The sequence below is a fragment of the Ctenopharyngodon idella genome, chromosome 10 (genome assembly GCF_019924925.1).
Source record: "Ctenopharyngodon idella isolate HZGC_01 chromosome 10, HZGC01, whole genome shotgun sequence".
Lineage (NCBI taxonomy): Eukaryota > Metazoa > Chordata > Actinopteri > Cypriniformes > Xenocyprididae > Ctenopharyngodon > Ctenopharyngodon idella.
This window is the reverse complement of record NC_067229.1, coordinates 8,125,887-8,148,287: the sequence shown is the minus strand read 5'-3', so window position 1 is coordinate 8,148,287 and position 22,401 is coordinate 8,125,887. Positions and strand designations below refer to the sequence as shown.

At 36.8% G+C, this 22,401-nt stretch overlaps 2 protein-coding genes across 10 annotated transcripts in view; both read right to left on the bottom strand.

Moving 5' to 3' along the window:
• LOC127520425 (complement C3) overlaps positions 1-10,449 on the bottom strand; it is a 29,266-nt gene extending 18,817 nt beyond the window's left edge. For 4 of the 9 annotated variants that reach the window (XR_007932109.1, XR_007932110.1, XM_051908474.1 and 1 more), the window contains exons 1-11: positions 4,612-4,766; positions 4,493-4,528; positions 4,306-4,332; positions 2,457-2,649; positions 2,151-2,313; positions 1,987-2,057; positions 1,790-1,881; positions 1,331-1,413; positions 1,162-1,249; positions 792-894; positions 572-686 (exon numbers count right to left, since the gene is read on the bottom strand). Coding sequence is in view for 3 of the 9 variants with exons in the window: in XM_051908474.1 (XP_051764434.1) it covers positions 572-686; positions 792-894; positions 1,162-1,249; positions 1,331-1,413; positions 1,790-1,881; positions 1,987-2,057; positions 2,151-2,313; positions 2,457-2,649; positions 4,306-4,332; positions 4,493-4,528; positions 4,612-4,751 (1,111 nt within the window). In the remaining 6 variants the exon portion in view is untranslated. Of the gene's footprint in view, positions 1-571; positions 687-791; positions 895-1,161; positions 1,250-1,330; positions 1,414-1,789; positions 1,882-1,986; positions 2,058-2,150; positions 2,314-2,456; positions 2,650-3,163; positions 3,191-3,350; positions 3,387-3,486; positions 3,573-4,305; positions 4,333-4,492; positions 4,529-4,611; positions 6,942-7,082; positions 7,222-7,299; positions 7,473-8,589; positions 8,733-8,817; positions 8,879-9,101; positions 9,158-9,239; positions 9,323-9,436; positions 9,491-9,856; positions 9,912-10,073; positions 10,300-10,347 lie in introns of those variants that run through there. The other 5 variants (XR_007932112.1, XR_007932111.1, XR_007932113.1 and 2 more) reach the window with 4 other exon arrangements.
• Positions 10,450-17,895: 7,446 nt separating this feature from the next.
• On the bottom strand, positions 17,896-22,141 carry wdr83 (WD repeat domain containing 83). The gene is made up of 9 exons (XM_051908018.1): positions 21,895-22,141; positions 20,684-20,804; positions 20,494-20,599; positions 20,290-20,338; positions 20,070-20,196; positions 19,921-19,988; positions 19,718-19,826; positions 18,288-18,402; positions 17,896-18,194 (listed from the first exon to the last, which is right to left on the bottom strand). Exons 1-9 carry the CDS (start codon positions 21,995-21,997, stop codon positions 18,036-18,038), a joined length of 957 nt encoding a protein of 318 aa, XP_051763978.1. The 5' UTR covers positions 21,998-22,141; the 3' UTR covers positions 17,896-18,035.
• Between the last annotated feature and the right edge of the window lie 260 nt (positions 22,142-22,401).

Genomic DNA, 22,401 nt, shown 5'->3' with positions numbered 1-22,401 from the left:
GAAAAGAAATTAAGGTTTTTGATTAAAACATTCCAGGATTATTCTCCTTATAGTGGACTTCAATGGTCTCCAAATGGTTGAAGGTCAAATTACAGTTTCAGTGCAGCTTCAAAGGGCTTTAAACGATACCAGACAAGGAATAAGGGTCTTATCTAGCGAAACAATTGGTCATTTTCTAAAAAAAATAAATAAAAATGTATATGCTTTATAAACACAAATGATCGCCTCTCGCAAGTGCTTCCGTCAGACTGCCTTCCGTATCCTTCAAAAAGCTTATGCTGTGTGTCCTACACCTTCCCTATTCAACTTACGGAAAAAACGGAACTGGTGCCATGTTCGTTACGTAAGTTGAATAGGATTGAATAATCCTGGAATGTTTTCATCAAAAACCTTAAATTCTTTTCGACTGAAGAAAGAAGGACATGGACATCTTGGATGACATGGGGGTGAGTAAATTATCAGGACATTTTTATTTGAAAGTGAACTAATCCATTAAGGCGTAAGAGTGTTTTCAGAAAAAACAAACCTTTAAATAATGATGCTAGGAAAACACTAATATTTATTTCCCCACCTGAGCTGGTCAGTACTGACGCTTTGACGTACACAGAAGACCCCAGCAGGCTGTTTGTGTCAGGATAGACCATCTTTATCTCCTCCATGGTCAAACTAACAATTCCTCCATTCAGCTGCAATTTATAAGACATAGAAAACAATAGTCTGTTTCTACAAATCTGATTTAATGTTTAATGTACCTAAAGTGAAGTTTTTCTTCTTCTTCTTTAACCACTTACATCATTCAGTTGTTTCATAGATGTGAGTCTCTTCTTCTCACCGTTTATTTCAATACCAAACAGAACATATGCAACACCTTGCACTGGTTCACCATAAAGATACCTGGAAGAAATATATACAGTGAGCTCAAGGTTTCTAGCAATGTACGAAACATCAATGTATGAATTTAATAGAGTACTGCTCAAAATTTTGGGGTCGGTAAGATTTGAATTGCTTTTGAAAAAAAAAATTCTTATTCTCACCAAGGCTGTATTTATTCAATAAAAAATACAGTAAAATATTGTGAAATATTAGAACAATTTAAAATAATAAGTGTTACTTCAGTGTTCAAATACATTCAGATCATTCAGAGCAGTTTGAGTCACACACCTGGCTGTTATTTCTACTTCCAGCTTATCTGCATCTAGACCGAGGTGGGACGTCTTTGGAGTCAAAGTGACATTGAAGGCTGGGAGCACTTGGGATCAAGAAGAAATAGTGTTAACCCACAAACAGAGGGGAAAAAAAGAAGAATCTGAAGGTAATATGAATTGCTTACCATATTTCTTTACTTCAAACTCTCTGCTGAAAATGTTCTCTTTTCCCTGATCAAACTTTGCAACAACTTTCCACTTGCCCTCTCTAGAAAATCAAAAAGATCAGCAGCTAAACATCTGAAGTACAGGGTAAATCAAAATTAATTCTAATTATATTAATATATTATGTTAAATATAAATTATATGATTTTATTATCTTATTTAAATATTTAATATATAATTAACTATAAAATAATTATATAATTAATTACATATAATAATTATTATATTATTATAAATAATTAATTCTATATAATTCATTTTATATATATATATATATATATATATATATATATATATATATATAAATTTACAATATTGAATATCAGCGATAAATCAGAGATAATTACATTTAAACACACAAACTATACTAATTGTGTAATTATACTATAAACCACAAATGAACAGTTCTGTATGCATACTTGGCTACAGTGGAGAGGAGGTAGGTATCCGATAGTATCCCATCGATTGCTTTGACTCTGGAAATACCATGTACTGCAATACCATCTGGATTCTGAAAGATGAGCCAATTGAGCCATAAAACACTGTTGCGGAAAATAAGCGGTTGCTTTGCAATGATGTTTGTAATGATGCTTATGTCAATGCCATCGACACTCACCTGAATCTCAAAAGATATGATTCTCTCAGAAGCACGGAATTCTGTATCAGATACAAAAGCCCTGCAGCGCACTGGAAAATTCCGGAGTGATCAAGGAAAGTTAGATTGATAATACATATTATTCATGCATTGTTCAAAGTGCTCAACAGCATGTGAGAGCTGACCTGAGTCCCCAGGGTTGTAAACAGGTTTATCAGTCTGAATGAAGATGTATCCAGAGCGGAACGACACCGGTATTACTTGTTCTGCACGATGGAAGGTGCTAAACTGAGCAACCAGCTTCACATATTTCTTCTTTCCATCTGGAAGTAGCATATTTGGATCAATCTGACAAAAGACCGTATTTTATTACATTTAGGTTCAGAAAGCAACATGAGCAATGTCTCAAATAAGCGAGAACTTTAACCAACCAAGTTTTCTCAGAACTGAACAGTTTTGAGAAGATAGTATACATTCATAGATAAATTCACCTCAATGGTCGTGAGGGCGCTGTAGTTGCTGTTTGATTTTAGGAGAACTGAGGCCCGCGACAAGACAGATTGGAAAACTGGATAGTCATAGACCTCGATGGAGACTTTTATTACCCGGGACAGATTCAGACCCTCTAGCAGGATTTTCTGTTTTGTTCCAGGCCTTATCTTTGCTGGAGCTAAAATAGAAAACCTAAACCAAAACATATACATCCAAGCACACAGGTGAATGTCCTTGAGTGGCCAGAGCCCTGACATCCAATAGAAAATCTGTGGATAGTCTTGAAGAGAGCAGTCCATTGCTGCTCACCACGAATTTTGACTGAACTTAAGCAATTCTGCAAGGAAGAATGGGAAAATATTCCCCAATCTAGGTGTGCAAAGCTAGTACAGACATATCCAAAAAGATTAATGGCTGTAATTAAAGCAAAAGTGGCTCTGCGGAGTATTAAATCAGGGAACTGATGAATCTTCCAACCCTGTTATTCTAGTTTTTTATTAATTCTCTGAACTGTTTCTTTCATTAATTTGATGTTGTAAGACAAAATTTGTAAATAAAGCTGGAAAAGGTTTTTTTTTTTAATGGGTTTTGATTTCTTTATTTGTACGACAATAAAGTAACTATTTCAAAAGGGTGTAATGATTTTCTATTGACATTGTATGTGTGTTAGCCAACTCTTAGAGGCAGAGGACAGTTGTGTACTTACATGGGAGACGGGTCAAAGACCGGTTCACTGTCAACACAGAACACACTCAGTTACAGATGGACCCTTTTTGATTTTACATACAACAAAAATCTATATTGAGAACTTTATATTCAATTATATCCATGAACATTTTTCACAAAATTCTCTCAGAAGCACAAAATACGCAACAAGAAACAGATATACATACGTTATTCGTGTATTATGTCCCCACACTGTCCTCTTGCTGTTCAATTATCAAGATAAACACAATATAAATCAACTTCATCAAGAAAAGGAGAACATTTAGACATTATTAAGTCTAATTAATATATTATTAAACGTACTGTCTTTGAGAGAAAGTCTGGCCATCGGAGATGTGACAGAGCAAAGTCGCCCATAACAGCAGTGGAAGGAGCATCATCCTACAGGACTGATGACTCACAAAATGTCAGAAACAACAATAAGAGAGCTGAAATACCCCCAAATCCCTCCCACTAACCCAGACCCCCGCTATCTTAAAACTTTGAGAAACTCTTGTGCAATGTTTGCTTTATTGCACCAGCCAGATATCTGACTATATACACATACATTCAGGCTTTCAAACATATCTTTCTTAAAGCACTGCCAACAAAATGTTATTAAAAGTAAATTTTTGGATTTTTTCAAGAAAATTATAGTCGAGTTTGTATGTGGAAATGCTCACTATCATGATGCTAGGGTGTTGCTGTTAATCTAATTCCTTTTTAGGTCAACTATTTTGTTTGAAGAGAATCTTCCTCATCATGTTAAAGACTTTTAACAGCAACTTACCTGAATAATAAGCGATTTTTTTCATAAACAAGTGCAAACCCTGCCTGGCAGCTGATTCTCAAGATTTCATTGGTCATTTCAGCACAGAGTGCTGATTGCATACAAAGCCGAAACAAATACTAACCCTGTAACTACCTTAAACCCAACCTGACAGTCTGTGGTCATCGTCCACTCTCACTATATAGAAAAGAGCAGCTTGGGCATCCTGCTCCATTTCAGTTCAGGAAATGAAGTCAAACAGTATGAAATGACATGATGGTGGAACTATCCCTTGAAGCAGTAAACCTGATTTTCTATTGACATTGTATGTGTGTTAGCCAACTCTTAGAGGCAGAGGACAGTTGTGTACTTACATGGGAGACGGGTCAAAGACCGGTTCACTGTCAACACAGAACACACTCAGTTACAGATGGACCCTATTTGATTTTACATACAACAAAAATCTATATTGAGAACTTTATATCCTATTATATCCATGAACATATTTAACAAAATTCTCTCAGAAGCACAAAATACGCAACAAGAAACAGATATACATACGTTATTTGTGTATTATGTCCCCACACTGTCCTCTTGCTGTTCAATTATCAAGATAAACACAATATAAATCAACTTCATCAAGAAAAGGAGAACATTTACACATTATTAAATGACTGTACCTTAAACCCAACCTTAACCTTAGTAGTGTTGGTAGCACATTCTGATTGACATTGTTGGGATCGAATCCATCCACGTTTCTGAACTCTGAACTCTGTACTTTTCTTGACAGGTGACTGAAATGATCATTGAGTTGACCCATGAAATTGGTGTTTGGTTTGTATTTAACTTGTTTGCATACATTTTTTTTTTTTTTTAAATCACGCAAATAACAACATCCCCTCTGTCTGAATATACCTAGTATATTGTCAGCGAAAAACAGTGAAACTAGTAGTATATTTGACGTCATAGAAGTCATAAAAATGTAGGCAAAAATGACACAGTGACCTACTACTTGCAAGTTTCTGAAGTGTGCATCTGATGGACACTATACTATCCCATGAGGCCACAAGAGAGGTGATATGAATGGCAGTGAAGTGATGCAACTGACGCTAAAAGTTACGACATCCAAATTTCATTCACACTATGGCTGCATCCGACATCGCATACTCTCTTGAGTAGTGTTTATTTTAAAAAAGTAATTACTTCACTACCACTAAAAAAAGTGTATGAATGTGTTTAGTATGAATGTAATCAAGACGTACAACATTCACCATGCTGTCATTATCACGTGACCTACCAGCGTCAGTTATGTCGCTTAACTGCCATTCACAATTGTGGCCCTGTCCCAAATGGCACCCTAAACACTCACACCCTTTCTACAAGTCCGCACTTTCGTGACGTAACATCGCTTTGACTGTCGGGAAGAAGTCTGCTGCGGAGCTCGCACCAGTGCAGGCTCAGCAAAAGTGTGCATCGAGGGCGCCTATCGGCCGCAAAGGGGGTGCTCGCGAGCACCCTTCTGAAGCCTAAAATTGACAAATGGGACACCCTACGGTCTCGTGGACTTAACAGACACACGCACGCGGCAGCCATTGTAAGTCCACAAGACCGAAAGTGCATAGAAGTGTGCAATTTGGGACAGGGCCTCTATCCATTGTATGCACACTTCTCACCGGAAGTAGTAGGGCCCAGTCCCAAATGGCACACTAAACACCTCACGGTCTTCCTCTGAGTCCGCACTTTTGTGACGTTATGCCGCTTTTACTGCCGGGTAAAGTCCTCTGTGTAGCTTGCAGACTTGCGGTCTCAGCTGAAGTGCGCATCGAGGGTGCATAGCGGCTGCAAAGGGGGCGCTCACGAGCACCCTTCTGAAACCTAAAATGATGAAAGTGACACCCTACGGTCTTGTGGATTTAACGGACACGCACACTCAGCAGCCATTGTAAGTCCATAAGTCCGAAAGTGCATAGAAGTGTGCCATTTGGGATTCAGCCTGAGTCATCCTGGTACGTTTTGACTTTTTTTTTTGGGAGCACTGTGAATTCAAACATACTTCTTTTGTCACATACACATATTTTTCGCCTACTAAATAGTAGAGAAGTATGCAATTTCGGATACAGCCTATATTCGAACATACTTCTTTTGTCACATTCTGTGTTTTGCCTACTTTATAGTAGGGAAATATGCGATTTCAGATGCAGCCTATATAGAAACTTTTTTTAACGATTGCGAAGCTCGTTTCTCATTAATTCTAGTACACTAGACAGTATGTGATTTCTGACGCAGTCATCCACTTAAATGCCAGAGGCATCTTAATGCAACTCTATCGCCCCCTTGTGTTCTGGGGTTTGTCACTGTGTTTGCAGTGAGCAAATCAATAAACTAAGTTCAATTCTCAATGCTTGAAAGTACCAAAAAAAAAAAAACCCTGACACACTTTTCAGTATGGGAGAGTTTATTTTTGGTAAATAATTACTAATTGTTGACCATAAGATGACTGATACATGTAGGAATCACAGCTATGTTTTAATTTCAACTTCCAGTCTATATCAAACCTCACTGCCTGAGTCAGAGTCACTGTAATCTGCAACCAGAGACTTTCCAGCACATGACTCAATGCCCTTGTCCTCCTTTGATGTGCTTCCTTCAAGCGTCTCTGTGGTGCAGCTGTGAGTGTTTGTGTCCTTGCTCACATTTACATTATTTGTGAGAGGAATAGAGGAGTCCCTGGGGTTTATGTCCACAGCTGCTGAGTTAGTGTCAGGAGAAGATGAGTTGGAGTTCATATTGTTAACGCTTTCAGCCTTGCCATTTTCTGACTTTCTGCGTACCAGAATGTGCGAACTGGGCGTCGTAGAGCTGAGTGCTTTAGCCACGGCTGCTCCTCGACCCTGTTGGCCTAACTTTTGCAAGAGGCTCCCAGCAGCTCCCCCTGCTGCTGAAGATGGGGTACTGAACCAGGAACGAGACGATATCTGTTGCCTTTTAGTCTGCTGTCTGTCATCATATGCTGTAAGAGAAAAATCCTTATTATATATCCTTATCTATATCCTTAACTGTATGCAATAAAAAAAATGCATAAAAATAGTAAAAAATAAAAATATATAAGAAATAAAAAAGTAAATTGAATAAATGGGTGGGTCAGACTCACAGTCTAGACTCTGGAAGGTGAGCAGTGAGGCTAGCTTCTTATCTTCTTCTCTCTCTGGTAATAAAGGGATGGATAAACCAGTCCTCATTCGCACTGCATTGTCTTTCTCCTCCTCTTCGGCAATCACTTTCTTCTCAGTCTGTATTTGCAAATAGATTAACATGCAAAACCTTCATGACAGATGCATATCTGATGCAGCGGGCAACATGTAACCCACCCTGAACTTCCTGCGGAGGGCACTGTTCAGCTGAAAGTCATCTTTCCACCCAGACTGGTGCTCTTGAAGCTCAGTGAGAGACGGGATGGCGGCACGTAGCTTTTCCTTATCCTTTCCTCCATGATCTAATTTATACATGGCATCTGTCTCCAGCTTCTCTTTCTCACTGTGCTCTGTAGGGGAAAGCACGTCCATTTTTAACATGTCTTGACTGTCGTACAGTCTGACATAAATGACAGCTATAATTCCACAGTGTGACATGAGGATCATGAACGTACAGTCTGACAAGCAACAATCGTAAACGACTATTATAAATCGCACAATGTGCACCCTGCTTTAGAGTCTCTCAATTCCACCAATATGGATCAACGATTTTGATGACATCATTCTGCACTTCAGCTTCTCATCAGATTTTCTGTCCAATCAAATGCTCTCTAGAATCTGAAGCAACCCGCCCCCTACACTATGAATAGATGCTGAAGCTGTGGCTAAAATTGGTCACTTTTTCACACAATTACTATTTTCTACATAGTGAATGGCACATAGTGCACTATACAGGCAATATGGAATGATTCAGACGGTGTAAATATGCTTTCAGTTGGGGCGAATGAAGTCTGGTTTCACATTGTCACACAAACCGCTGCAGAACGCACACAGGTAGACAGGTAGATATGGATGGGAAGACAGACAGAAAGACAGAAAGACAGACAGACAGACAGATAGATAGATAGATAGATAGATAGATAGATAGAAGGGCTGGGACAATGAATCGATTCATCTCGATTCTTGGATCAATTCTGAGATTTTCCGAATGCGATTCTCTCTTGAATCAGTTCTAAGCGTAGTTTTTAACAGCAGAAGGCACCGTAAGCTAGTTTTTAACTGCGTGCTCAAATGCTCATGAAGAAGAGCGCTCATGCATTTCGGCTATGTACTTGCACCTCAGAATGCTTTTATGATGCAAGATTAATGTAAAAAGCCCACTGCAAACACCCTTGTAATTTGCTTCAAAGTAGTGTGTGTATCGAGTTCACATACAGCTGTTTGTAAAGCACGTAGTGCCATCTGCTGTTAAAAACTAAGCTCAGAATTAATTTGAGAGAGAATCGAGATGCATTCAGAAAATCTCAGAATCAATCCAGAATCATTTCTCGATTCGCGATTCAACAATTTAGATAAGGACAGACAGACAGATAGACAGATAGATAGATAGATAGATAGATAGAATTGGAGAATGAAAAATCTGGGCTCATTACTATTCTATAATAATATAAAACGTGAGTTTCGCACCAGTAGTGAGTATCTGCTCATTCTCGGCCATGTCCCATCTTTCTTCCTTCCTTTGGGCTCCACTCACAATGACATAATCACAGGTGGCCGGGTCTGTCTGCATCTCTATGTAGTTCACACACAGATGGCACTTCATCCTGAACCTGTGGTACATACAAACCTACAGGTTAACATATGCTGCCTTGTGGAGCCTGAAACTGAAAAGTAAGAGATCAGACGATATATCACCTGTATATTGGAGTGGTGTAATAGGTTCCTACTTTCGACTTCTCTGCATTGTATCGAACCCCTTTAAAGACAAAACGAATTAGACATCCTGATAGATATAATGGAATATTGAGTCAAGAACAAAAATTCTGGTTAATTCATCACAGTACCCAGCACAGTTGTATATGCACATTTTGGAAAATGTAGTGTCCATGAATCCAACTTATAAACTATATACAACTTATACACTATAATCTGCAGAAAGTATGAGTAGTACAGTGTTATGCACAACTTCAAAGTCATACCCATGCCAATGTGATTCTTACAGCCGTCACACCAAATATTATAGGGCATCTCAAATCTGAAAATGCAAAACACAGACCGTCATCACATGTGAATCAAAAAACAGTGACAGAATTCACAGTACTGTAAATGTGTATTACCGAATGATGAGGATGCCCTGAGACAGTTTCCTGGCCCTCTCCCGCAGCGGGTGAGTTTTCCAGTAGCCGTTGATGGAGCCATGCTGTTATGAGAGCATGAGATACATATTTCAGGAAAAATCTTTTTAATACACAAGCTGTCACACAGTCTTGCAAGACAGAACCCAGAAAAATTAAATCGTATTTGTTGTTCTCACCTTGGCTGGATCGAAATCCGGAGGGTAGTACTTGTTGACTCCTTTACGCTCACCCTAAAACAGAGAATAAGCATTAACAATCAGGGTTTTTTTATAACAGACCAGTGTGATACTGTTGACTAAAACTATAAATATATATATATATATATATATATATACATATATATGCATATATATATATATATATATATTAAATGAAAAACTTTGAAGTGCCAAAATGACTAAAAATAAACCTCAAATAAAAATTAATTAAAGCTAGAAATATTAAAAAAAAAAATAAAATTCATAAAAATGAAAAAAGCACATAGCAAAATGACTAAAACATTAACTGAAATTACAAACAAAATATAAAAATAAAAGCTAATTCAAAATATTAATAAATAATACAATGTATATATTACTAAAAAATATGGTCCATACCATTTTTCTGGTTTAATATCAGCTCCAGATGATTTTAGTATCAATCAGAATACAACTGCAGAAAAGAACATGGTAGAGAAAAATTAACATTATTACAAATCATAAATATGATGTATCAAATTCTTATGAATTACATGTAACGCTGACAAAAATACTATGGTAATACATTGTTTTATGGACAAGACGCTAAACCACAGTATTATGTATATCAAAGTACCATGGTAATACTGTCACTGTGATACCGCCGCAGTACTTTTACAGTACTAATTAAGTTCCCAGAGCAAAAATTAGAACGTGTTATAATTACAATAAAACGCAAAATTTGAGTTGTCAGCTGATACACGATGCATCTTAAAACAACCAAAACCAGCCGAATAACATCAAACAACAACCACTGCGCAAAATGTATGCTATTTACTCTACTAATACACACAGAAACATATGAACATTATAAAGTAAATAAAAATAATTTCTTGCGTTAAAAAACTGACCAAACAGCCATCTGCGTAAACAGCGTCTGCGTTTCCTTGTCGTCGCCTCACGTCACGCTAGAGCTGAGCGTTCCAACAGCGCCACCTGTTGAGCGGAGGACAGGGCACATAGCGACGTTCCGGACAGGTAACTTAAAATCTGTTAGTTAATAAGATTTTAACATCTTTAAAAAAATATAAAATGTAAGGTTATCATATAAATAAGATATTAGAACAATAGGGAAACCCTCTGAGATGGAAAAATCCGTTGCGAGTCAATCGTGAGGCGTAAATAACATCCTGTCGTCTATTGGCTCACATTCACTCGGAATAACCATGCCATGTTTGCCAGTTGGGATTTCACTAGCAGGTGGGCATTTTCCCGCCAGTGAGTGGTAGTGGAACATCTCTGGAGTTTGTCTTCTGTGAATGTGAAGCCAGGTGGTCAGAAAAACTTGGACATGTGAGGGTTTTTCCAATCTAGGAATGGAAACATACATGAGATCAGACAAATAGGTTACTAAGTAAATTCCATTTTGAAAAAGCAAAAACCCTTTGGAATTTGTGTTTAACCATTATGGAGCAATAGTGAATATAAACATGTATGTGCTGGTCCAGTGTGATGTTGAGAGAGGTGTGAGTGGATGAGAAGTGATGGAGGAGGCAGGAGCTTCTAGTGCGCTGGTCAGATTTACAGCATAAACAGCCCTTGCCTGGCGAGTTTGAGATTCCCCACTAATTCCCACAGAATGCTTCCTAACACTGGAACGCTGCTCCTGCATTCCTGCCCGGAGCAGACGAGCCCTATATGGGCCGGCAGGGAGACCCGCCAGAGATGGAATGCAGCACAACTCTGGTAAGGTCACCCATACCTTAAACACCCCTGAGAAATGACCCTGACCAAACACACTATATACACCTGAGCATATAGACATATTTTATTTTGCTTAGTCATTTAGCTTGGGCTTTTTAGAACCAGGTATTTGACTTCAAACCAACAGGCGCATATGAGAAATTTTGTTGTTTTAAGTACAGATTTTGCTGGTTCGATTTTTAAAATGATTAAAGGTATGAAAAAAATCATAAAAGAATAAACTTATATTATGAATCAACTTCATTTTATTATAATTTCAGGATTTTTTTTGTATACAAGGTTACATGAAAACATTTTTAGTCTTGGAAACTTTATAACATGCCTTATTTTTTTATTTTTTTTTTACCCTTCACTGAAATATTTAAATCTGTTTTGAGGATTTACACTTTTCAGTTGTATGACAAATTTTCGTGAAATTAAAAAAAAAATGAAATTGTGTTAGGAATTCTTACTTTATGTGAAGTATTTCATTATTTAGACATATGAAACTATAATAATAAAAATCAACTACATTTGCTTTGGCATCGATGGAGCATTACTTAATTGAATTTATTTATGAAGGTTAGGCATGTTTGTTTTTTAAAAATCTAAATTAAACTATTTTTTGCCAGGATTTTTTAGTGTACTTTCAATCTTAAAATATGAAAATGCATGATCAAACAATTTAAAACTATGATAATCTAAACAGTCACATAATCAATCATAAACCTTTTCAATATTATTAGATGATTTTTCACACATATTTATGTTCCTCATTTCATATCTGTGGCATCTGTCAGGAGTTATTAAACAATAAAGCACACGAGACAAGAGTATAGCAAACTTCATCCATTATTCACTCATGAACACAATAATATCGAACACAGTAAGCTTCCAAAATTTGTTACAAATGACAGTTTCACTTTAATAATATAAAATTAATTATTATTTAAAAGACTAATTTACAGACCACATTAGATCATGTAGAACTATTGTGATTCATTAATATTGTGTTGTTTTGCATCCATCTAGCCCTAAGAATTATCTTATCAGAAAACAAAGTATGTGGAATGCTGAGACTAAGACTAAATCCATGAGTGCATGCATAGGTGAGCTCTTGTGATTTGTACCAGACAGACAAAGCTCTTTTCCGTGGGTCCACACCTCCCTTCCATGTCACCGTGTGTTTTACAGTGTGTGAGTGAGACTGTTTTTCCACTCTGCGACTTTGATATGAGATTCCTGCCTGACTCAGAGGGCCTCGGATTCCTAAGAGGGTCTTTCAGGACATGCCAGAAGGGTTGCTGTATCACCCACTGTACTTCCATTAATAGGTAGTACTCTTTGGTGCACAAATCCCCTGGGTTTTTTTTTTTTTTTTTTTTTGTTATATCTTATAGTCTCTGCCTCAGACGTCACACCATGGACTGTTGGCTGAAAATCTGATGCATAAGGCACACAAAATGGGAAACAATGGAAGTTTGGAAGTTGTCCTCTGATTTTTTTAATTCTACAGGATTTACGGGAGACGTGTATGTTGTGTTCTTTAACGGTCCATCGAGAAACAAAGCACTTGTGACGACAAACCCCCTTATGGAAAAAGAAAGCCATCAGTTGCTGCGATGGAGTCCAGACCTTCTGCCGTCAAGTCTAAAGGTCTGGTTATGCAAGACTAATTATCTTACAGAAATTTAGCATGAAAAGTGGCTACTTTTAAACACATCAAATGTCTGAATCCCCCTTAAAATTTGTGATTTTGTCTTGTTCCACCTCAAGAGTCCAACTCGAGCCCATAAGAAAATGTAACTATTTTACGAGGTGACGATTTCATATGAATTAGTACAATGTGATTAGTACAGAAACTTATTATTTTAAGAAAAATCTAAGCATGAAGGTCCATCCACAAACCTAACCTTGAGTTGGGTGTAACCAGATAGTCAAATTGCCATGAGAGTGTGTTGCGGTCACCTTCTTGACTGTCCAACAACTAAAATATAATGTTATAATTTTGATGTAATCTGTTAAATTACGTTGAACTATATTTACTAAAAACCTTTAAAAATTTAACCATTGCCTTTTATATTCCACCCTGTAACTGCATGATTTTCCGTACATTGGCAAAAAAAAAAACCTTAAAATTGTAGCAGTAAAATAAATTAGACATTAAAGCAAGAAGGAAAATCCAATCCAAATTTTATACAAATTGTAGTGTTGACTGCATTCATCAAGTTCAATCCTGTTTCTTTAGTTATTGAAAAAAAAAAATCTTAAAATTTATTTCTTTCCTTCGTTTATAGGAAATGTAAACTGATCATAACTACAAAAAAAAACAAAAAAACATTAAATCGCAAACTAGCTATAGCCCCTACTGTGTGACAACTTAATTTAAGCTAAAAGTGAAAAAATTGCAAACCTAATATAAATTGAATAGAAACCAGCTAACACACACGATGGATGAAGATCCAAGACAGTCTTTAATAGTATCCACAGCTAAATCCTAACAGAGGCAGGCAAGCAAACACAACAATAACATTGACGAGACCTGACAACACTGAACTGAAACAGGGGAACTAAAAACACAGGTAAATGAGGATAATTAAAGATACACACCTGAACTGAATAACGAATCACATTAGTGTCCATGATGACTGATTATACAGTGCAAAATGAACACAAAGTCCAAAAAAGGGCCACTGTGCCAATATCATATTTTGACCATATTTTTAAAAAAGAAAAAAAAAAGATCTAATGTTTTTCAGGCTCAGTTTTGTACGTTAATTGTGTGTAAAGTGTAAAGTGCCATGCAGATCCTCCTTACTTTCACTTCATCATCTTTTCCAGCTTTGTGCAAGGACTGAATCATACATATCTCTGGGAGGACAAACAGGAGCAAGGAATGAATAACAACTGAATCAAAAAGGAATATATCATACATTTTTTGTTTTGGCGAGACAAATAGCTAATATATTCCAAATCCAATCCCTCTTACAGATCTAATTCACTCTTTCTCTTTTGAGTGTCTGGGGACACAGCAGACCTGAAGATTGCGTGTTCACTCTGGTCTGGATGAAGATGCCCAGTTTTAACAAGGTTGTAAGGAGGTTTGATCCAACAGCATGGCAGCAGCACCAGTGGAAACTGATCTGACTGTAATCTTCGTCATGATGGATGAGTTAAAAAGAGTTATAAATGAAAACAGACTGGCTGAGAAGAGATTGCTGTGGAAGTTTCCCTGTAAAGCAGATTGTTTTATGGTCCTGTGTCAGATTTAAACTGCCCGACAATTGGCTGAAATCCTTTTCCATTGATCTTATTTTAATATTGATGGATTTCTGACTGGAAAACATTCCAAACTGCACACGATCCAAACTCTTAGGTATTTTTCTTGAATATAACTGCACTCAATAAGAATGGCCATTATCCTGGGACTAAAATTAAATTTAATTAAAAGATTTAGCTACATTTAAAAAAAAAAACATCTTACATATATTTTTCATCAAATTATATCTGCAATTAAAGGACAAGCCTGGCTTTTTGGTAAAGCTTAGTTATTTTATCTGTTTATACCTATGAACTCTCAATAAAGTATGTCTGTGTAGCTAAAGTTTAGGTAACATCCTCAGCATTAGCGGTATTAGCAATGGACAGCCACACAGAAAGAAGGAATACAACATACAGTAATTACAATAAGGTAAGAAAGTATACTAACAGTGGAGTTTAGTTTGAAAATGTATAATAAAAAGACAAAGTAACTTCAATGCTCCTTTTTGTTACAAATATTCTATAAAAGGACTACATCTGTCCACAGAACAGTACAACATAATTATAATAAAGAAAGAAAATATATGAACAGTGGAATTTAGTTTGAAAACATTATAGTCAACCCTGTTACATAACATTTTATTACAAAAATTCTGTCAAAATTACATAATCTTTTCAGGAAGTCAACAGTCAAAGTCAAGTAAATGTCTCCTGTTTTCAACAGGGCACAATTTTAGACATGTCAACCCTGTTACCATGATTTTAAAGAGTAAATTATTACTCAAAATGAGATATTTGTATTATTCCAGTACTAAGTTCTGTTTTTAACAAGATCCCTGAAGCACAAAGCAAGGAATGTTTAACCAAACCGTAAAACTGTCAACCCCTGTCAAAATTACATCATCCTTTCAGGAAATCAAAAGAAAGTAAATTTCTCCTGTTTTGTCAGTAGGGGATGATGCTTAGAATGTCAACCCTGTTACTATCTTTTTAAATAGTAAATGATTACTAAAAATGAGATTTCTATTTATATCAGTATTCGCTTCATAACAAAGAACCCTGTAGTATTGTCATGGTGAGGTGAACACAAAGTCTAAATGAACTGTAAAACTGTCAACCCTGTTATCTTTTTCAAGTGCTATATTAATTTATTCTTAAATTTATCAACACTGAAATATATTCTTTGTCTGGTAAAAGAATTTACAGAAATGTACCTTTTATAGCTAAAGGTTGTAGGTTTAAGACCCACTTGCATACAGTGGCCCAAAAAGTATTTGGATGCTTGAGACACACTTGAAAATGTGTCTAAAATGTATGAATTTATATATTTAAAAGGATTTCAATAAAAAGATTTTTTTTTCTGTTTCACAAAAAGAAATTTTTTTAGAATCTACAAAAATGTCTTTGAAAAGTGATGTCAGATCTGAGAAAAGCTCTTGCACCATTTGTTTGCAAATGCAGCTTGGTTTAAAATTGTGTTACTTAATGCAATAAATGTTTGTGTCCAAATACATTTTGGTGTCACTTTACTCATATAACACAAGACCTCAAGATGGCAAAGATAACACGCATTCAAGTCATGCGCATTCACTTATTTCTCCAGCACTGCAGGATTCATGTCTTCATAGTTAAATAAGGAATGTAGATAGCGAGAAAAAAAAAATCATATTTTAATAAAATCCCCAAATTTATGTATCTGAAGACAGCCATTATTCTTGGAATTTCCATTCAAATAACTTCTGTCATCTATTTAGTTTTTTTAATTATGGGCCTTTCTTCCATCCTTCATGCAGTTAACCCTTAATTTTCCTTGTTCATCATATTGTATAAAATGTGTGTACAAAAAAAACAATTCTATGTGATTCATCGGCTCAACTCCATGATGACTACACTAGTCAGACGACCAGCAGCTTTAAGCAATATACCCCCATTTTCCATACTCTCTGACTTAAGAAATACCAGTGGCTTTCCAAAAATTACATCTAGTTGCCTCTAATCATAGCCATGAGACCAGGTGAAAGAGTGGGAGCGGAAGGGTTATTCCACCTCCCTCCCCTCCTGGCCGCACCCCATCATCCCCTCCGCCCCAACCGATCTGAACCGCTTAGATGGCTATAAAAGAGACGGTGACTCTGGCGCATCTCAGCATCACCTGCATTCTCATCCTGAAGAAGGAAAACCAGGCAAAGACAAGAAGAACGATGTGTTCGCTACTGAAGATCACCATTCTGCTGTTTTGCGTTCAGGCAGGAGAAGGACACTGGCTTAGAACGTTACTGGGTAAGCCTGGAGGTCATGACCTTTGGGGAGAAGGCAACTAAATTTCTGTAGTTTTATTATAGGCTCAATATTGTCTTCTGTGGAACACAAAGAAGATATTTTGAAAAATGTCTTTTTTTATCCATACATTTCAGTGACTATACATCAACGTTCTGGCAACCACAAGTTTTGCACAAGGAGAGAATGCAAAATAGTAGTTATTATTTTTTGCTCTTTATTTTTCAGACCTCCGTGATGAAGAGAGAAGAGGAGGTGACGGTGAGGAAAAGGACGTTTCGGAGAGGGCGATTCGGTCGCCCCGCAGCGCTGAGTCCCCATGTGCTCTGCACTCCATCCTACTGCAGGTGCGAGACCTCGGGCTGGGATATGACTCGGATGAGACGGTGCTGTTTAAGTACTGCAGCGGGACCTGCCCTCGCCTCGCCTCCAACCACGACCTCACGCTCACCAACCTCCTGCAGAGCGGCGCCCTTCAATACACTGGCCATTGGCACCATCAGCCCTGCTGTCGCCCCACACACCACGAGGACATAGCCTTCCTTGACAACCAGCATCGCTGGCACAAAGTGGAGAAACTCTCTGCCGCTGCATGTGTCTGTATGGGGTAGAGATGAGGGTGGCCAGCTGAAATCAGGCTACTGTCTGCTTTTCCTATTGGTTTAGAGACTGTACAAACTACAAAGTGCCTTGAATTTAAATAAAAGGCTGTTTAAGGTACGTTAATTCAGGATTAAATAATATGTATGTATTGAAATGTATTAAGATGTATATGTTGCTTTCTCTGCTGACATGACTTATTCGGCTATAATTGCATTTGAGAATGTCTAAACATTCAGTTTTGGTTAATGGCAACACAATGCCGTGTTTGAGTGGCCATTTCTGAGTCAAGATTGATCCGACGAATTATCTGAACCAAAAGTGGAAGATATTTATGTGCTTATAAATTATTTATTTATTTGAAACCCATTTTTACTGCCAAATAAATTATTGTTAATCTTTATTTTGCTTCTTGTAAATATGTAAAGTTCTGATTAAATACACAAACAAAAGTTGTTGTGCTTGTTTTGTTTTAACTACACTTTGCTTACAATAATGAACTAACGACACAATGTATGATTACATACTAAAACTAAAATTATATGATAAATTATAAAAAAAACAACAACAAAAAAGTCTTATATATTTTTTAAATATTTTATTTGCTTTTTATATTAACATACAAAACATGTATAACACAGTTAAACTGATACAAAATAGTGATTTACACTGTTCATCTTGAATGAGTCCTGCTCATGTGTTCGGTGTTCAACACGCACTACTCAGCTTTGGCATCTTCCACAGCTGCATCCTCTGGCTCCGCCCCCCATACCTGAACACGCCCCTCCATAGAAGTCAAAAGGCGGGGCTCCGTTGGGTGGAAGGACAGCGATTGGACGACAGCTTTCCCAACAGGCAGCTTTAAAGTCAGGGAGCCCTACAAAGATAAATTACATCTGTACTGCTCATATTCAACTTGACATTTTGTCATAGTATTGGCTCTGTGGGTCATGTGACTTATTCTGCTCACCTCCACCAGATCCCAGTAGTAAACATGGCCATCTTCTGAACAGCTCAGAACATGTGTGTCTTTATCAGACAGACAGCAGTCAAGCTTATAGCCTTTATTGACATGACCAGAGTACCTGTAAAGGGACACCATAGAAAAACACATAATGTTGAAGTGATAATAGTATATGGGTCAATGACGTGACGGGTCATTTTTTTGTCCAAAGGCCTTAATAATAATAAAAAACAAAGATATGATATCCAAAGTATGTAAGGTAGTAAAACTAGATCTCTTTTATTTAATCCAAAAGGTTTTAATTATATTTTGCTACATATAAAGGTATTTTAAAGATTTTAAAGTGTCAAAAGGTCATTCGGTTTAACCGTACAAAGGCCAATACAGCCATTTCATTTTTGATTAAAATATCTTAAAATGTAATAAATGTTTATATTTTTTTATTTAGACATGATTTTATAACATCATATATCAACATAGTGCAAAATGGTATTAAAATTATGTGTAGAAGTCGTTGCTTTGTTATGAGAAAGAATGTCCGGAAAAATGAATTTCATTGATGTCATTCGGAGTAACCAATATAAAGGGACCATATTGTATCAAGTCATGCGGTCAATATCATGTGACAGGATGTGACATCATTCAGACACCTGCAAAGGACCACATGGTCATGAAGCAAAGTAACTAACGCTCTTTTAACTATTTGAAAAATTCAAGTTTTCACTTGCTCATACGCATGTCCCGAAACATCAGGTCATTCAGTACAACCGCTATTAAACATGGAAAACGTTGTAATATTTAAAAAAATTTGTACTAAATATAAAATGTCTGATTGTCCTTTTGCTAGCTAACGAGCAAACTAACTAGGTAGCTAGATATCAGCTTGTTAGCATTGTTTGAAAATATCGTCATTCGGTATAACCAAAAGTGTCATTCGGTAAAACTGAAATTTTGGTTAAACCGAATGCCTTTTTTGGTGACAAATTTTGTCTATCTTGTAAAAAATGACAAAAGCAGTGTTAATTGATTATGAAAAATATGTGAATTAATTAATTTCACTGTTTATCTTTCATGTTTATCTATGCTTTTAAACATGAATTAAATAAACTGTTTTAAATATGCATATTTATTTCTTATTTTGAAAAGTGATTTTTTTGTTATTGTTAACTACACATATCAAATATCTATTTATTTGTCACATTTAATTTATTTACTGTTAGATTTTAAACATTTTAAATGTGCATATTTTTGTTAATTTGAAAAGTGATGTATTTATATCCATTTTTATTTTTAAAATAACGCATTGACAACTGATTCCTTCATTTTGTTTTTACAGTAGCGTCAAAGTTCTCAATATGCTTTACTCATAAAGCCGAAAGGATCGTGGGAACTAGGATTATTTTTAGAAAATCTAGTTTGATCTATGTTGTACATACTCTCCCAGCATCTCCCCTGAGCTTTTGTCCAGCAGGCGCACCGTAGAGTCCAAACTGGAGCTAAGTGTGCACTGACCGTCCCGACTGAAACACACACAAGTGATGGGACCTGTGGAGCACAAATACACATAACAGAAGCTAGTTAGACATCACACAGTGCAAAACACCTGGATTCTTATTCCCTCATGTGTGATATAACTCACTTCCAATGAAATCGACATGAAGCTGCCCCATTCTTAGGTCATAACGCCTCACTCTTCCATCCACAGACCTGATAAACAACAAACTACAGTTCCACTCTCGTATTCTCACATCATATCCTACAATAAGATGAGTTTAGTTTGGTTCTGACCCAGTCAAAAGCTCATGCTCTGACACTTTTAGGCTGCTGACGCCATCCCGAGCCTCGTCCAGGATCTGGATGGGCTCCATCCGTCTGGATCTAGTGTCCCAACATCGTACTGTCCCATCAATGGAGCCTAAAACATTAAGAAGTAACTGAGTCACAGTGAGGTTGAGATTGTGGTTATTCCCATAAGCAATAATGATTAAATCCATTTCATAAAGCCTACCTGACAGCATCACAGTAGCCTCCTCATTAAACTGCACACAGTTCACTTTCTAGGGAACGAATATAACATTAAAAATAAAAAAGACATTTGTAGTGAACAAATCACCTATATTATTTAAAATAATATACTGCAATAGTGATTCTTGTCTTAGCAAACACAAATAATAAATGCAGTATAATATCATGGCGGGAAATGCGGTCTTACCCCTGCGTGCCCGCGAAGTTTGCGCGTCACCTGACCAGACGCCACATCCCACAGAATGACGGTTTTATCCGAGCTGCAGGAGCACAGCTGACTGTTGTCATAAGAACTGTGAAAAGTATGTGAAATTAATGCAAACCAAACACGATAGAGAAGATATTTCGATATAATGGATGCAACACAAAAAACACACCAGTCCACGTCCAGCACTTCATATCCGTGACCGGTGTAAGTCTTCAGCAGAGTCCCTCGACTCACACTCCACAGCTTCAGAGATTTATCGCTGCCGCAGGTCAACAGATAATTCCCATCAGCTGGAAGAACATATATATATAAGGACCGTTTCCTTCGAGGAGGCAAGGGAGGCAGTGCCTCCTCAAAAAATTGGGTGAGGAAATAATCCATTTTACAAAGATAAAACAACGTTAAAACGTGTATAAATCACTCATTTTTCTAAAGTAACACTGTCCAACAGTGACACCAGCAGGTAAAGTTACAGCAGGAGTCCAGTCTCTCGTGCCTCCTCTGACCCCATTGAGTTTTAACAGACCCCCTAAAGCTTGGGGGGTAATTGAGAATGAATGGGGGAAAGTCACATGAGAGGAGGTAATGCCTTCATCACGCTATATCTATATCCTGGATGGATATGATTCATTATGGTTGGATATGACTGGTTCGTGCGATAAACCGTGCATCTTCACAAATCGGTCTGAATGAGCAAAATTATGCCGTTAATGAGAAGAGTAATTAAAAAGTAAGGAAACAACTCACCCACATGAATATGACTGCTTTATTTCACATCAAAATCAAACTTTAAACATGAAAACCTGATGACTGGTGTTTCTCAGCTTGGTGAAAAACAGCTGAACATCAGTTCACAAATAAAACGTATTGTTTAAATTGTTACTGCCTTTATTTATTATTTTGGAATAAATGTAAAAATGCGTTAAAACACTAACTTGATGAGATTTAGGTATACATAGAATTGTAATTGTTTAATGTATGTTACGTAAAGTTTATTTAACCAGGAAAACGTGACAACATTCGGTGTAACTGGGACATAAATTTACATGAAAAACATTAATAAGTGTTAATAACTATAAGGACTTTAATAATTCCACTGTATATTTAGCTAAAGGTATATTTAAAGTCACAAAGCAGGTGTAAAACAACAGCGTCACGCAGTACCTGTTACTTTTCATATTGCTAGTCAGGAAGGACCTATCAGAATCGTTCGTGATTACAAGAGATTATAGATTTCCAACAAAGAAAAAAAAAAAAAAAAAAGTAAAATAAATTGAAATATGAGACCCCAACCCCATCATCTACCTTCTTGAGAAAGACAGCTGTTTGTTTTAAAATTCAATTGTCAGTAACATTTTTCACTCAATAATACAGACTTACCGTTGAAGCGCACGGCTCTCACGGCGCCCTGCTGACAGTCCACAGTCCGCAGAAGATGCTGCGGCAACTGAGGAGCTAGAGGACGCGGCTGCGGAAACGCCATGACTCTATTACCACCACAGCTTCAGATATATACTAATGATATACATATGTACATTTAAAGCAGTAACACTACGATAAACCAGAACTACTCCACTACTCAAAACACCCTTTTCTTCAGCGGAATGTATGTTGAAGCGATGTTGCTCATCGTCGCCATCTGATGTTTCGGAGTATGAATTTTCCCTTAACATCTTGAAAATAGAAATACTATGCTAAAAAATGTGTTCGCATTGTGTTGATTTATCGTGGAGGTTCAATTTTTCAACATAACTATTCCATAAGATATCATGTGCATGTGATGGAAAATGTATCTACATTTACACACAAACATCTATGAAATGCACCATCAGAAGCCAGATATGATGCACCCTCCTAGTTATTTTATAAATATGATTACCAGAATGA

Excerpts from the sequence above, each read along its gene's own strand:
- wdr83 (XM_051908018.1), bottom strand. The coding sequence starts at position 21,997 with ATGGCGTTTCCGCAGCCGCGTCCTCTAGCTCCTCAGTTGCCGCAGCAT. Across the intron at positions 20,600-20,683 it reads GAAGTGCTGGACGTGGACTG|TTCTTATGACAACAGTCAGC; the intron begins GTGTGTTTTTTG and ends TACTTTTCACAG. Across the intron at positions 18,195-18,287 it reads ACTACTGGGATCTGGTGGAG|GGCTCCCTGACTTTAAAGCT; the intron begins GTGAGCAGAATA and ends TTATCTTTGTAG.